The following is a 12,129-nucleotide window of genomic DNA, read 5'->3' as shown; positions in this document are numbered from 1 at the left end:
GGGTTTGGAGGGTCGGTTTCCCCCCCCAGCCACTTCACACTCGGCTGCAAACCACTGGTTTGCAGCGGGAAAACAGTTAAATATATTTCCCAAACTATTCCTTTAGGAATGAGATCATGAATAACGGGTTTTAAAATTGAAAGACTTCTCGTTTTTCAGTTTCTTTTCTGGCTTGAATCCATAAAATGTGCATTTGTATTATATATTTGTGACACCACATCAGTGGAATTAACCAATCAGGATAATGCATATCAAATGTCATTATTAGACCTTTGACAGGTACAGTGACAAGGAAAAGAATGTGAACCATTTGGTTCACTTTAAATGGCCAGAAAAGGTGCTAATGACAGACAATTATAATCTTTCGTATCTTTCTTGGACACATCTATTCACAGTGCTGGTGGAAAAAGGAATTGAACCCATGGATTTAATAACTGGTCAAAGTGCCTTTGGCAGCATTAACCCCAAACAGCTGCTTCTTGTAGCTGTGGCTCAGACCTGCACAACATTTCAGAGGAATGTTGAACCATTCATTCTCACAGAGCTGCTTCAGGTCAGATGTCTGCTGTGAACGGTTCTCTGAGCTCATTCCACAGCATCTCTGCTGGGTCAAAGTCTGGGCTCTGATTGGCTGCTCCAAAAGGCTAATTTGTTTGAACCCATTCTGTTATAGATTTTCTTTCATGTTTAGATTAACTGTCCTGCTCGATTACCAACTTCTACTGGGCTTCAGCTGTCAGACTTTCACCCTGCCGTTATGTAAGATACCCCAATAAGCTTGGGCTGGCTCCATTGTAATTTTTTTCAGGCTGTACCTGACTGGGCTCCATAGGGCTTGGCCTATACAGATACAGCAACTTATTTAGCCTTCACAGGCCTTGGCCCAGCCCCAGTTGAATTTCTCCATGGTGTCTGGACATGAACATTGTGCTTCATGTAACTATACACCATGCTTTGTGTATAGTAGATTGATGAGCAGACATGTTAACCAGCTCTAATGATTCATTTCAGGATTAACTTGTTACTCTGGGCTTCTGTTTTTACTTCACAAACATTTTAAATTATGCCTTTGGAGTCATCTTCAAGTCAAGTCAAGAATCTTTGTCATTATGCATAGCACAATGAAATTTCTTCCGGCAGCTCTCGGCTTAAAAGACACATTAGTTACATAAATAACACAAAAATTGTTCAAGTGAATATCTTTGAGTGTGGATAGTAGTCACACACTAAACTGTCTCAATTTGTAGACAGTTTATCAAACTTTAGGCTGATGAATCTCTAAACTGTTTTAGATTGATTGTAACGTTTTCCAGCGTTATGCAAACCAACAATTCAGAGATTCATAATTGTACCTTAGATGAAGATCTGAACATATTTTAACATCTTTATACATTAATGCATGTAATTCCAAAAAGTTCACGTACTTTTCCTTGCCCCAGTACTTGTACCTTCATCCAGTGCATATCAAGATGCTTTCCCTTTTACCCTTTACATGACATTCTTATTTAGAGTTTTGATTGTTGCTTGTCTGTATGCTGTCCGTTTATTGTATTTCTTCAGAAAGTTAAAAGCTGCTGTCTTGCCAGGCCACCCTTTTAAAAGAAGTCTCAGACCTAAAGAGATTTTTTCCCCTGGTTAAACAAGGGTTAAATAAAATATCTTCACAGGATAATTGAGTTATTGGGCAACTTGCTTTGCCATGTCCTTATTTTTTCTCCATCCAGCACTGTGGCCAGATGTTAACTCAAAAATACCGCAAGATCAAGCATCACAGGGTTTTATATACTTTAATATTAAATGAGAGGTTTGAGGTGTAGGGAGGGTCCATAATTTGTTGCTGTGTATCATACTGCATACAACTGTCATGCCTCAAAACAGTTACATGAAATCTTAATAGCAGCAATAAAGTTGCTGTGCTGAGTTCAGGGTATAGCACACCCTGTTCAGGCACTGTAGTTTGCACAACTTGCTATCCAGACTCTGTCCTAAAATTATTTGGACACCAATCAGATAAGATGAATTCTGTTGGAGGAATGAAAACTAGTTTTTTGTTTGGAAAGCAAATTAACAAAGATTTTTTTGTTTGTTTTCTCTTTCTTGATCTTGAAAACCTATCCCTCTCACCTTTCTGTCCTCAGAGTATATCATAGCATTTACAGGGTATTTCTCAGCAAAAGCTCGCAGCCTGTACATCAGCAGTGCCCTGCGAAATGCTGGGAACGGAGCACTGGAATGGCACATCGTTCCTAGAGAAAACCCAGCCTCTGACTTCCCCAGTGACTTTGAGCTGGTCCACATCCACCAAGCTTTGCCCAGCAGTCTGCTGACCCTAGAGGACCACCCTTACATCAAGAGGGTGACGCCACAACGCAAAGTGTTCCGTTCACTGAAATACATACACTGTAAGTCTGGCAATACTGTATGGTGTTATTTTGTAAGTAAAGGGATCTCAGTGTCTCTAAGCTTGGCTTATTCTCTAAAGAAATATAAAACTGAAAGATACAGAAAGCTGCTTGTCTGCTACGTAGAATGTGTCATTGTTGAGTCAGAAGATACTTTTCTTTCTGCCTTGTGTTTGGAGAAAAATGATTGTAGATTGTAATTTGAAGTGCAGGTCAACTTGTGGGTATTGCTAGACAGTGTGTATGCTGTTGGGGGATGGGAGGATGGACAGAGAACATCTGTGTTTGCTGACCCAGGAGGGAGTAGGTGAGCAAGTGTGGTGGGGCTTGCCTGGACAGCGCTGCGTGCCGTGCTCCTGGCACTAGAAAGACTAAGACACAGTTAGCCTGTGTCTATAATGTTTTTGCATCTCTATGAAACTGATCTAAATTTACACTGATACTTAATAAGTGGGTGTTTCAGCTCATATAAACATCTACTAGTCATTTAATATTCAGTATTTTCCACATTCAAACAAATGGGCAATGTTCAGATTTGTGACTTTTCCCTGAGAAACTTCATTCAGTCTTTAAAATGTTAAGTATCTTTCAGACATTACTCGTGATGTTCTAATTTTAATAATATTTGTACTCTTCAGGATATTTCTTTTGAATTTTTGCTATTAGGAGGAACATTCACATCCTCTTATCTTCAGCCCCTTCATAATCAGAAATTGATACAGAAAATTTATTTGAACTTTAAAAGGTCATGACACATGGAGCTTGCATGCATAAATTCTGCATCTTTATGCATTTTGAGATTTTCAGTAATCTCAGGGAAGCTTTCATGCTGGTCTCAGACCTTTGCAGATTCTTATATTGTCATTTATTGGACCAAGCATTCTGATTAAGAGTGGCATGTTGCCCAATTCATTTATTTACAAATGCAATAAAAACAGTTACATTAAATATTTTAAGTCTGCACAGTGTCATAGAAACACTGATGCATGTTGTTAAGGTTACAAGGTAGCAATCCCACGGGTTAGCTATCAGAATTAGCTTTATTGGCCAGGTGTGTTGGACACACAAGGAATTTGACTCAACTGATATGTTGTAAAATGTTAAACTACCTTAGTTTAATCTGAGCAGTCTGGAGAAGCTAATGGAAATAATGCAGTGTGCGACTTGTCACAGTCAGCTCAATAAGTAACCAAATGTTAAGTTTGTTAACTGAATCTGTGGTCGTGTACTAGGAATACATGAAGGATGTTAGAAGTGAATGCATTGAATAGATTTAATACATCAATGAATGGCACATTTAAGGCTGTAGCGTGGAGACTTGTAGCTTGCTGTCACAGGTTGAGAGTATTTGTTTAGAAAAACTCAGTCTCATGGGAGTGTACGCTTCTCTAGTTAAGACTTGATTCTGTTATGCAGTGAAATACCTGACAGTGGCAAGGTCATGTGTGCTGTATGTGTGCTATTTAAATCCATTTGAGTCCATGAAGCAGCTGCCTCATGAGGTAGTTAATGGATCAGAATGGTAAGAGACAAACAACATGACAGAATTGATGCCTTACTTTAAAGATATAAAATGCCCTGCTGTGCTCTGCTGCTGTTTGCTAATGACCTCATGATAATTTGTTTTTTTCAACTGTGTCAAACTGTGGTAAGATGGGTTCAAATGAGGCTGGTGTGATCAGCCTTGCATCACAGCTAAAATATGGAAGGAGGGTGAGAAACAGGAGGCAGGATAGTAAGAAGTAAACGAAATGAGGGATCAGAATATGGTAAACATGACTGGGTTAACAGAGTTGTGTTGTCTCCAAGAGGAGCTGAACTGGTGGACAGCATGTCAATGAAAAAGGCTGTTTTCTGTCTGACTTTATAGGAAACTGAAAGATTTAGCCATAATGAAAGTAATCAAGTACTGCATGTAAAAGGCATTTGACATCACATGTTGGCTTTGCTCTTAAGACTTTTATTTGTCCCTGCAGCACCTGAACCTGCTGCACCCTGCGATGCCACCGGTGGGATGCAAAAATGGCAGTCATGGCAATCATCCCGCCCTTTCAGACGCACCAGTCTGTCACTGGGCTTGGGTTTTTGGCATGCCACTGGTCGCCACTCCAGCCGGCGGTTGCTGCGAGCCATCCCTCGCCATGTGGCCCAGATCCTGCAGGCAGACGTACTCTGGCAGATGGGCCACACTGGTAGGACACTGACTGTTAACATCTCTGCTTCAGTTCATAAAATGGTGGAATTTAACTAAATCTTCTAATACAAGAAAGTTACTGATTAAAAAAAGACGCATCTGTTTTTGTTGGGAGTTAATGGTGCACCACATTTGCTTTAAATGATTTGATCTCCCCTCTGTTTGCAGGTTCTGGTGTGAAAGTAGCAGTGTTTGATACAGGCCTGAGTGAAAAGCACCCACATTTTAAGAATGTGAAAGAGAGGACCAACTGGACTAACGAGAAGACACTGGATGATGGTGAGAAGGAAGAATGTACAGATGTTGATGACAAAGGCTGATGTTATTGAAGATGATAAAGGCATGTGTGCTAACTATAATTTTGATGATTAGGACTAATATTAAATGTAGTATATGTGTGGTGTATTGAAAGGTGGTGGAAGCCCATGTGGGCTAAGGTTGCATTGGAAATGGTAGACATTTTATGCCTGGTTTAAGCACTCTCAATTTGTGTGTGTGTGTGAGAGAGCGAGAGAGACACAGATAAAAATGAACTGTTTTTCAGGCCTGGGTCATGGTACGTTTGTAGCAGGAGTGATAGCCAGTATGAGGGAGTGTCAGGGCTTTGCCCCCGACTCAGAGCTGCACATCTTCAGAGTGTTCACCAACAACCAGGTACGTACAGTACATATGCTCATCTTAACTTTATGCTTTAGTCCAGCAGGAGTATCGGAATAATCTACACAAGGTGGTTAAAAGTGTTGATGAAGGAATAAGAGAAAGCTTAACAAAAGAAATATATGCTAAAGAAGTTGATCATTTGTTTTGGTGACATTGTGGGAAATTTGCTGCTGCTTTCCAAGAAATGGTCACATGTTAAGTGTCATGCCATTTCATAGCCCATTCCTCATGGGATTACAAGACACCTTTACATCATATATCAACAGCATAATACTTTTCTTCCTACAAGGAAACGTCTGGCCAGCTGGCCACATATAGTTCAAATAGATGGAGAAAATGTACAGAAAAAATAATAAATGGATAGATCACAGTCTTTCAAAATCATATGTTACCATCATAATCACATCATCACCCCATTACTGTACTCCTTTAGCCGTTGCCAATCATTCTTGATGGGACCATATGTTCCAGTTGAACAAATTGTGTTAAACTTTTAAAACCCTCCCCCTCAAGGAAACTAATGGGTGGCATAGCTGTCATCTTTGTGATGAGGGCTGTTATTTGCTCTGCATGTCGATCATCAAACTTCCTTCTTTGGGTGACAAAGCTATAGCCACTGACCATTGACCATCTGTGGACCGTGCCCCACTTTCTGCTAGGGGCCTCGCCTTTAAACGGCTGTGCAGAGTTGTTGTTGTTGATTTATGATATACTAACTTAACCTGGCAGAGTTTGCACTGCACCTTATTTTTGTTTATTTTCCTGAAGAAATTTCACACAGAACTTTTTGATGGCTGTAGTCTCTGCATATTTCTGCTGTTTGTATTTGCCGCTGTAGTCAAATGATATACTGACCTTGTTATCGCGTTATTTCTAGGCATCGGTAAAAGCAAGAGAAAACAGTGGCTCTTTGTTTTTAAAGATAAAAGCATAGTCACAAGAACAATTCAGTCATCATTCATTCTTTGTAATTTTGGAAGAGACCACTCATTTGTTATTGTGTGTTGCACATAACCCTTGTGTGAGAATGGTATCAATTTTTACATTTAACTCTTTTCCTTCAGATGTTATCGTCAGACCATCTATTTTATTTCTTCTAAACTTCATAATTCATTTGTTTATTCAAATGTTATGAATTGCAACTTCTTCAATGTATGTCAATTGGCCTATTAAGTGCTCCAGTGCAGCGTCATGCACAGTAGTTATACTGTCTGACCCAAAAATTAATTGACCGGAAACACTGATAATACTTAGACCATGGCAAACCTTCTTCACAAGTCAATTTATCAAAATCTATCTTAAATAAGATAAAATTATTTGGGCTGTGTTGGAGTATGTGATGTGTTTGTGTCACCTCACCTCCCAGGTGTCATATACCTCATGGTTCCTGGATGCTTTCAACTATGCCATCCTGAAGAAGATTGATGTTCTTAACCTCAGCATCGGGGGACCTGACTTTATGGACCACCCCTTTGTTGATAAGGTGAGAGAGCCGCACACAAGAATGATATAGTCACATAGTAGCATTTGGCCAAATTTGACTGAAATTTATCCATGTTCATGAGAACTTCCGGCAGATGTTTTGATCTTTGTTTAGGCATAAAAATAATTACCAAACCTCCATTCCTCCCTCTAATTTGCATGCTAATCCTAATCTCTTAATGAACTGCAAAATACCAGGGAAAACAGGTCAGACCAGCTGCACAGGTACATGTATGGCAGCATTGGAACTCGGCTATTTGAAGTGTTTGGATGAGCACAGAAACATGTTGTCTGATACATTAAACAATTTAGATGTTAAAACCTGACAGCCTAAATGCTTTCTGTATTTACAGCATTTATTGTGAATTGTATGCTAATGCGGATCAAAATATTATTAGGATTTAAGTGCAGTGTGTGAAAGGAGCAGCCAGGTAACCAGTAGTAACAGCAAGACCCGTCCCTGTGGAAACTTTTTTAAGCCAGGGGCTAACGCTATCCGGTCGCCTGCACTTGAAGTAAATCCAAAGCAGTGACTATATGATGTTGTCTCCTTCCTCCCATTGTATTTTTATACAGTTGGCTTGTTTAAAAACATCATTCAATAAGTCACAGGGAAAATTGTTTTTTTTTTCTCATTTCATTTTCTTGTTTAATTGACAGGTTTGGGAGCTGACTGCTAACAAAGTGATCATGGTCTCCGCTATTGGCAATGATGGACCTCTGTATGGGTGTGCTGATCACTTCAACTTCCAAACAATTGCATTCATACTCATAAATAAAACCTTCTGAGGGACCACTATCATCTGTGTATTTGCAGTACCACCTAAGAAACAAGTTGTCTTCTGCTGCTAGTTTCAGTTAACCAGTGCTGTAATACTTGAGTCCTCTCGTGACTTGGACTCGGACTTGAGCATTGACTGCGTTTGCACTCAGAAGTTGGAGACACAGACTCTGACTTTTTTTAAATTTTTTATAATAAGCTATAATAATTTGGCCTAAGATATTGATATTAAAACCCGTTCACCCGCACCAGCTGTTTCCGACAGAATTCCATCGAAACATACACTCTGCCTTTCTATAAATGATTTTTAAGTAACAAACTGCTGAACAGTATGGTGATGCAATACCATTAGAACATTGTGTCTGTTGTGTTTCATTATGACTCTGACTCGGGCAACTTGGACTCGATTCAGGCTCGACATGGATTAGTCTTTGTTGACTCAAACACTGGGGACTTGACTCGGACTCAAGGTTTAGTGACTTGACTACAATATTGCTGTTAACTGTCTCAGATCAGTTAAAGGGAGATGTAGATTTTGAAAGAACATATAGCAGATTATTTCTCTTATGACTGAGAAGTTAAATTTATAAGCTACAAAAGGCACCAGCGCTCAATTTAACACTCAGGAGCTGTGGTGCTGAAGTTTTACTTGGTGGGGTATGAATGGTAGCTTATGGCTAATGTTAGCAAAGGTTAGGTAAATGCTGCTCTATAGTAAATATTACGGAGTTGGTTTATTGACTTTGACTCTTTTCTACTACTGCTACAATAGTTGAGCACTTAAGCTAAATGCTAAACAGTAGCATCCATCCATCCATCCATTTTCTTCCGCTTATCCGGGGCCGGGTCGCGGGGGCAGCAGTCTAAGCAAAGATGTAGCAGCATTTTCTAATAATTGTCACTTGTAGCCACGGTGTCAAACTTTTATTGTTTAGCAAAAACTACATAGTTTCTAAGTCTTGCAGCATTAACCATCAGTTCGTTATTAGTTCAAAGGGATATTTTGTTCTGGTTGAAGAAAACTTTATCAGGTGTTTAATGAAATCTTGTTTAATTGCACAATTACTTTCCTTGTACCATTTTGACCACTTTATCCAAATGACCCCATGGTCAACTGTTGTTTTTTTTTACCCTGCTCTCATCACACTTTCATGTGGTAGTGTAGATATGAAATTGTGAAATGGGCCTATAAGTCTTGCAAAGTAAACTAAAGTAAATTTTTTTGGCAGTACCTTGAACAATCCAGCAGATCAGATGGATGTGATCGGGGTTGGAGGCATTGACTTCGAGGACAACATTGCCAGGTTTTCCTCCAGAGGCATGACCACCTGGGTGAGTTACTGCAGGGACACGCACCATGCAGTTTTAGAGTCAGTTTTAGAGCAGACATCTAGTCCAGAGATTCTAGGGGGGGTAAAGGAGGTCGTCCTCCAACCGTAGGATCGGCGACAGTCATTAACGTAATGCATCACAGCTACATGCCTAACTGCAATCCTTACCCTAACCTAACTATAACCCGAGCCTTAAAACCCCATGGTATAAAATTCAGACTGGTCCTCACACTGCTGGCCATACAAGTGCACACACACCGCTTTTTTTTTTTTTTTTTTTTTTTTTTTTTTTTTTTTTTTTTTTTTTTTTATCTGTTGTAGCCTAAGGCAGACATCTGCTGTGGGATCTGCTTAAGAGTTCAATCTCTTTCCAGCCAACCATGAAGAGTCCTTCACTAAGCCACTCAGCTTTCCAGCTTGAATGCATTAAAAACATTAAACTCTCTCCCTTGCTTTTCTAGACATTTTTACTTTTTACTCAGTCACTGTCTTCTGTTTCTGTACCGTATGTGCTACTGTCAGGCATCATGTATTCAGTCAGCCCCTTTCTTGTGAGTTGCCCATATGTCCTTCAGAGCTTGGAGACAATCGTGCATTGGACTTTAGTTGCCTCTCTGAACAGAGCATGACATCATTGTGTAGGCATAATCACACAACCAAAACATATGTTTTGTGTGTAAACATGTATGAGGTAGCAGAGAAGCTCAAGTGGCACAAGATTTGTGAAGGGACAAACTGTTTGCTCAGGTGAAGTTCTGTAATGCTTCATGTTTGATGTCCTTCATCCATCCACTCAGCCTTGCAGCCACATTGAACTTCTTTCAGCCATTCTCAGTCTTTAAATGGTCTTCTGTATCCATATCCCATCTGTGTGCAGGAGCTGCCAGGGGGCTATGGCAGAGTGAAGCCTGACATCGTCACCTACGGTTCTGGCGTTCGCGGATCAGGGATGAAAGAAGGCTGCCGCTCTCTGTCTGGCACCAGTGTGGCTTCTCCTGTGGTGGCTGGTGCTGTCACACTTCTGGCCAGGTCAGTATCAGTATCATAATCATAATCTGTGCTCTTTCCTCTTAGTGTCTGGGGTTTGATCTTTTTATGCAAGAATTTTAAACTGTTGGATTTTCATTAGATTCTCATTCAAATGTATGTTTATCTATGTTATTTAGTAGGTCATTTTTAGGTGTACTTTCCTTACATTGTTTGTTGTATTGGTGATTTGATTTTATTATTATGCCAGGACATTACAACTTTAGGACTAGGTTTCACCTTAAGTTTTTTGATAATAATGTCGAAACAATACTTGAGTCATGGCTGATTATGGTGCCTTCCTTTAAGAAATAGCCAAGCTAGCAGCGTGGTTCTGGAGAAGGCAGTGTTAATCTGTTGGTCCACCACTTTGGCCCAGTCTAAAAAAACTATTGCCCAGAATGGCTCAAAACTTTGCAGAGACATTAAAGGCTCTTGTGTTGTGGCTTAAGTGATAACAGTCCCAGTGAAAATGTCCAGGTGAGAGTGCTGTTACCATTGACATATAAAGGAGTTTGATATCAGAGGACATGGGTACTATAATGCCGAAGCTTTTCGGGTTTAATTTCCTCTTGTTCCCTAATTGTGCATGAACAATCAGTGAAATGTGTCCCAGAGGTAGGTGAGTCACTGATTAACCTATTGTGTTCTTCTCAGTCTGAATGCCCTCTTGTTGCAAAATGCCAACTGAGCTCATTTGAAATCTCATGTTACTGAGTTAAACATTATACCATCCTTGTTGACAACAGCCACCTCTCCCCTCTCCCGGGAGAATCACACACACTGTGTTTCCATCACTTCAGGGGATGTTATAGTGACTTAAATTCATTTCCTCGAGACTTACCCTAAACTTAACCATAACCACAACATGCCTAACCCTCGGCCCTCCTTAAACCAAGTCATCACTTTAAAATATAATCATTGACATTTTAGGGACTTGCTTTTTGTCCCCATAAGGATGTTGAGAGCCCACGGTGTGTAAACAGATTTATGTCCCCACAACATAAGTAATATCAGGACACACACACCCACACACCAGTTCATCCCTCTTCTACCCGCCAGTACTGTTCTGAATTCACTGCTGAGGAGTCTGATACCAGCAGACTCACAGATACACATTAAAGCAGGGGTGTCAAACTCAATCGCACAGGGGGCTAAAACTCAAAGCACACTTTAGGTTGTGGGCCGAACAGGATAAAAATTTATTGCACAGACTAAAACTAAACATTTTTTGAATATAAATATGAATCGAAACAGAGAGGATACAATATTATTCCAAAATAAATAAACTTAAACTTAAAATAACTTAAAATATTTTCTAATTCAAAATATGAAAAGATTCTCAGGATGGACTGCAGGTGTTCATCAATGAGACAACTCCTGTGTGATGTTTTGTTAATCTTCATCACAGAGAATAGCTTCTCACACAGATATGTGCTACCAAACATACACAAGGTTTTAGCCGCATGTAGACGGAACTAGGGCATTGCTTCAGGAATGAAGCGAGTGAACTGTGCGGGCCCCACAGTGTCGTACTTTGCCTTTAGTGTCCCATTACACTGCAACTGTATCCTCTCCATCTGAATCTGTACAGGTGTAATTACAGCCACATTAGCTCCACAAATAAGACACACGGGTTTACCGGCAATGTCAGTAAACATATACTCAGCCTCCCACCGGTTTTGAAAGGCTCTGTTTTCAGAATCAACTTTTCTCTTGTTGGGGGCTAGCTTTGACTTGAAATTAGGGTTGCATACATCAACAGACACTTGATTAATCTGATGTAATTGATGCGGGAATGATCAAAGGTGGCCTATAGTTCGGTAAGGTAGTTGTTGAGCTGCATTATGGGATTTGTAGTCTGTGTGTTATCGGTGCTTCGTATTGCTGGGCCATTAAAAAAAAGATATATAAATGTCCACAGAGTCTGCGCGGACCCTTGCAAACCTGGGAAGATGACGAAAATGACTTCACTTGACCTCAGTGGACATGCACATGCATAAATCATGAATAACCTCTAACCCAACCTCTGCCTCCTAAAATTATCTCGCAGGCCGGATATAATTGTATGCCAGGCTGGATGTGGCCCACGGGCCTTTAGTTTGACACATATGCACTAAAGAGACAAACATGCTTTGTAGTGATGCACCGAAATGAAAATTCTGGGCCGAAACCGAAACCGAAAATTTAGGATGCACTTGGCCGAAAACCGAAACGAAACCGAAAATGGCTTCTTTTAAAAACTTCAAATTT

At 40.1% G+C, this 12,129-nt stretch overlaps 1 protein-coding gene across 1 annotated transcript in view; it reads left to right on the top strand.

Moving 5' to 3' along the window:
* mbtps1 (membrane-bound transcription factor peptidase, site 1) overlaps positions 1-12,129 on the top strand; it is a 37,515-nt gene that overhangs the window by 5,577 nt on the left and 19,809 nt on the right. The window contains exons 3-10 of the mRNA XM_020604299.1: positions 2,139-2,402; positions 4,379-4,594; positions 4,765-4,875; positions 5,141-5,250; positions 6,623-6,739; positions 7,399-7,466; positions 8,749-8,851; positions 9,728-9,879. Coding sequence (XP_020459955.1) covers positions 2,139-2,402; positions 4,379-4,594; positions 4,765-4,875; positions 5,141-5,250; positions 6,623-6,739; positions 7,399-7,466; positions 8,749-8,851; positions 9,728-9,879 — 1,141 coding nt within the window. The remainder of the gene's footprint in view (positions 1-2,138; positions 2,403-4,378; positions 4,595-4,764; positions 4,876-5,140; positions 5,251-6,622; positions 6,740-7,398; positions 7,467-8,748; positions 8,852-9,727; positions 9,880-12,129) is intronic.

Source organism: Monopterus albus, unplaced genomic scaffold (assembly GCF_001952655.1).
Source record: "Monopterus albus unplaced genomic scaffold, M_albus_1.0 scaffold65.1, whole genome shotgun sequence".
Lineage (NCBI taxonomy): Eukaryota > Metazoa > Chordata > Actinopteri > Synbranchiformes > Synbranchidae > Monopterus > Monopterus albus.
Note: the sequence above shows the minus strand (reverse complement) of the source record. Positions and strands in the feature narration are given on the sequence as shown.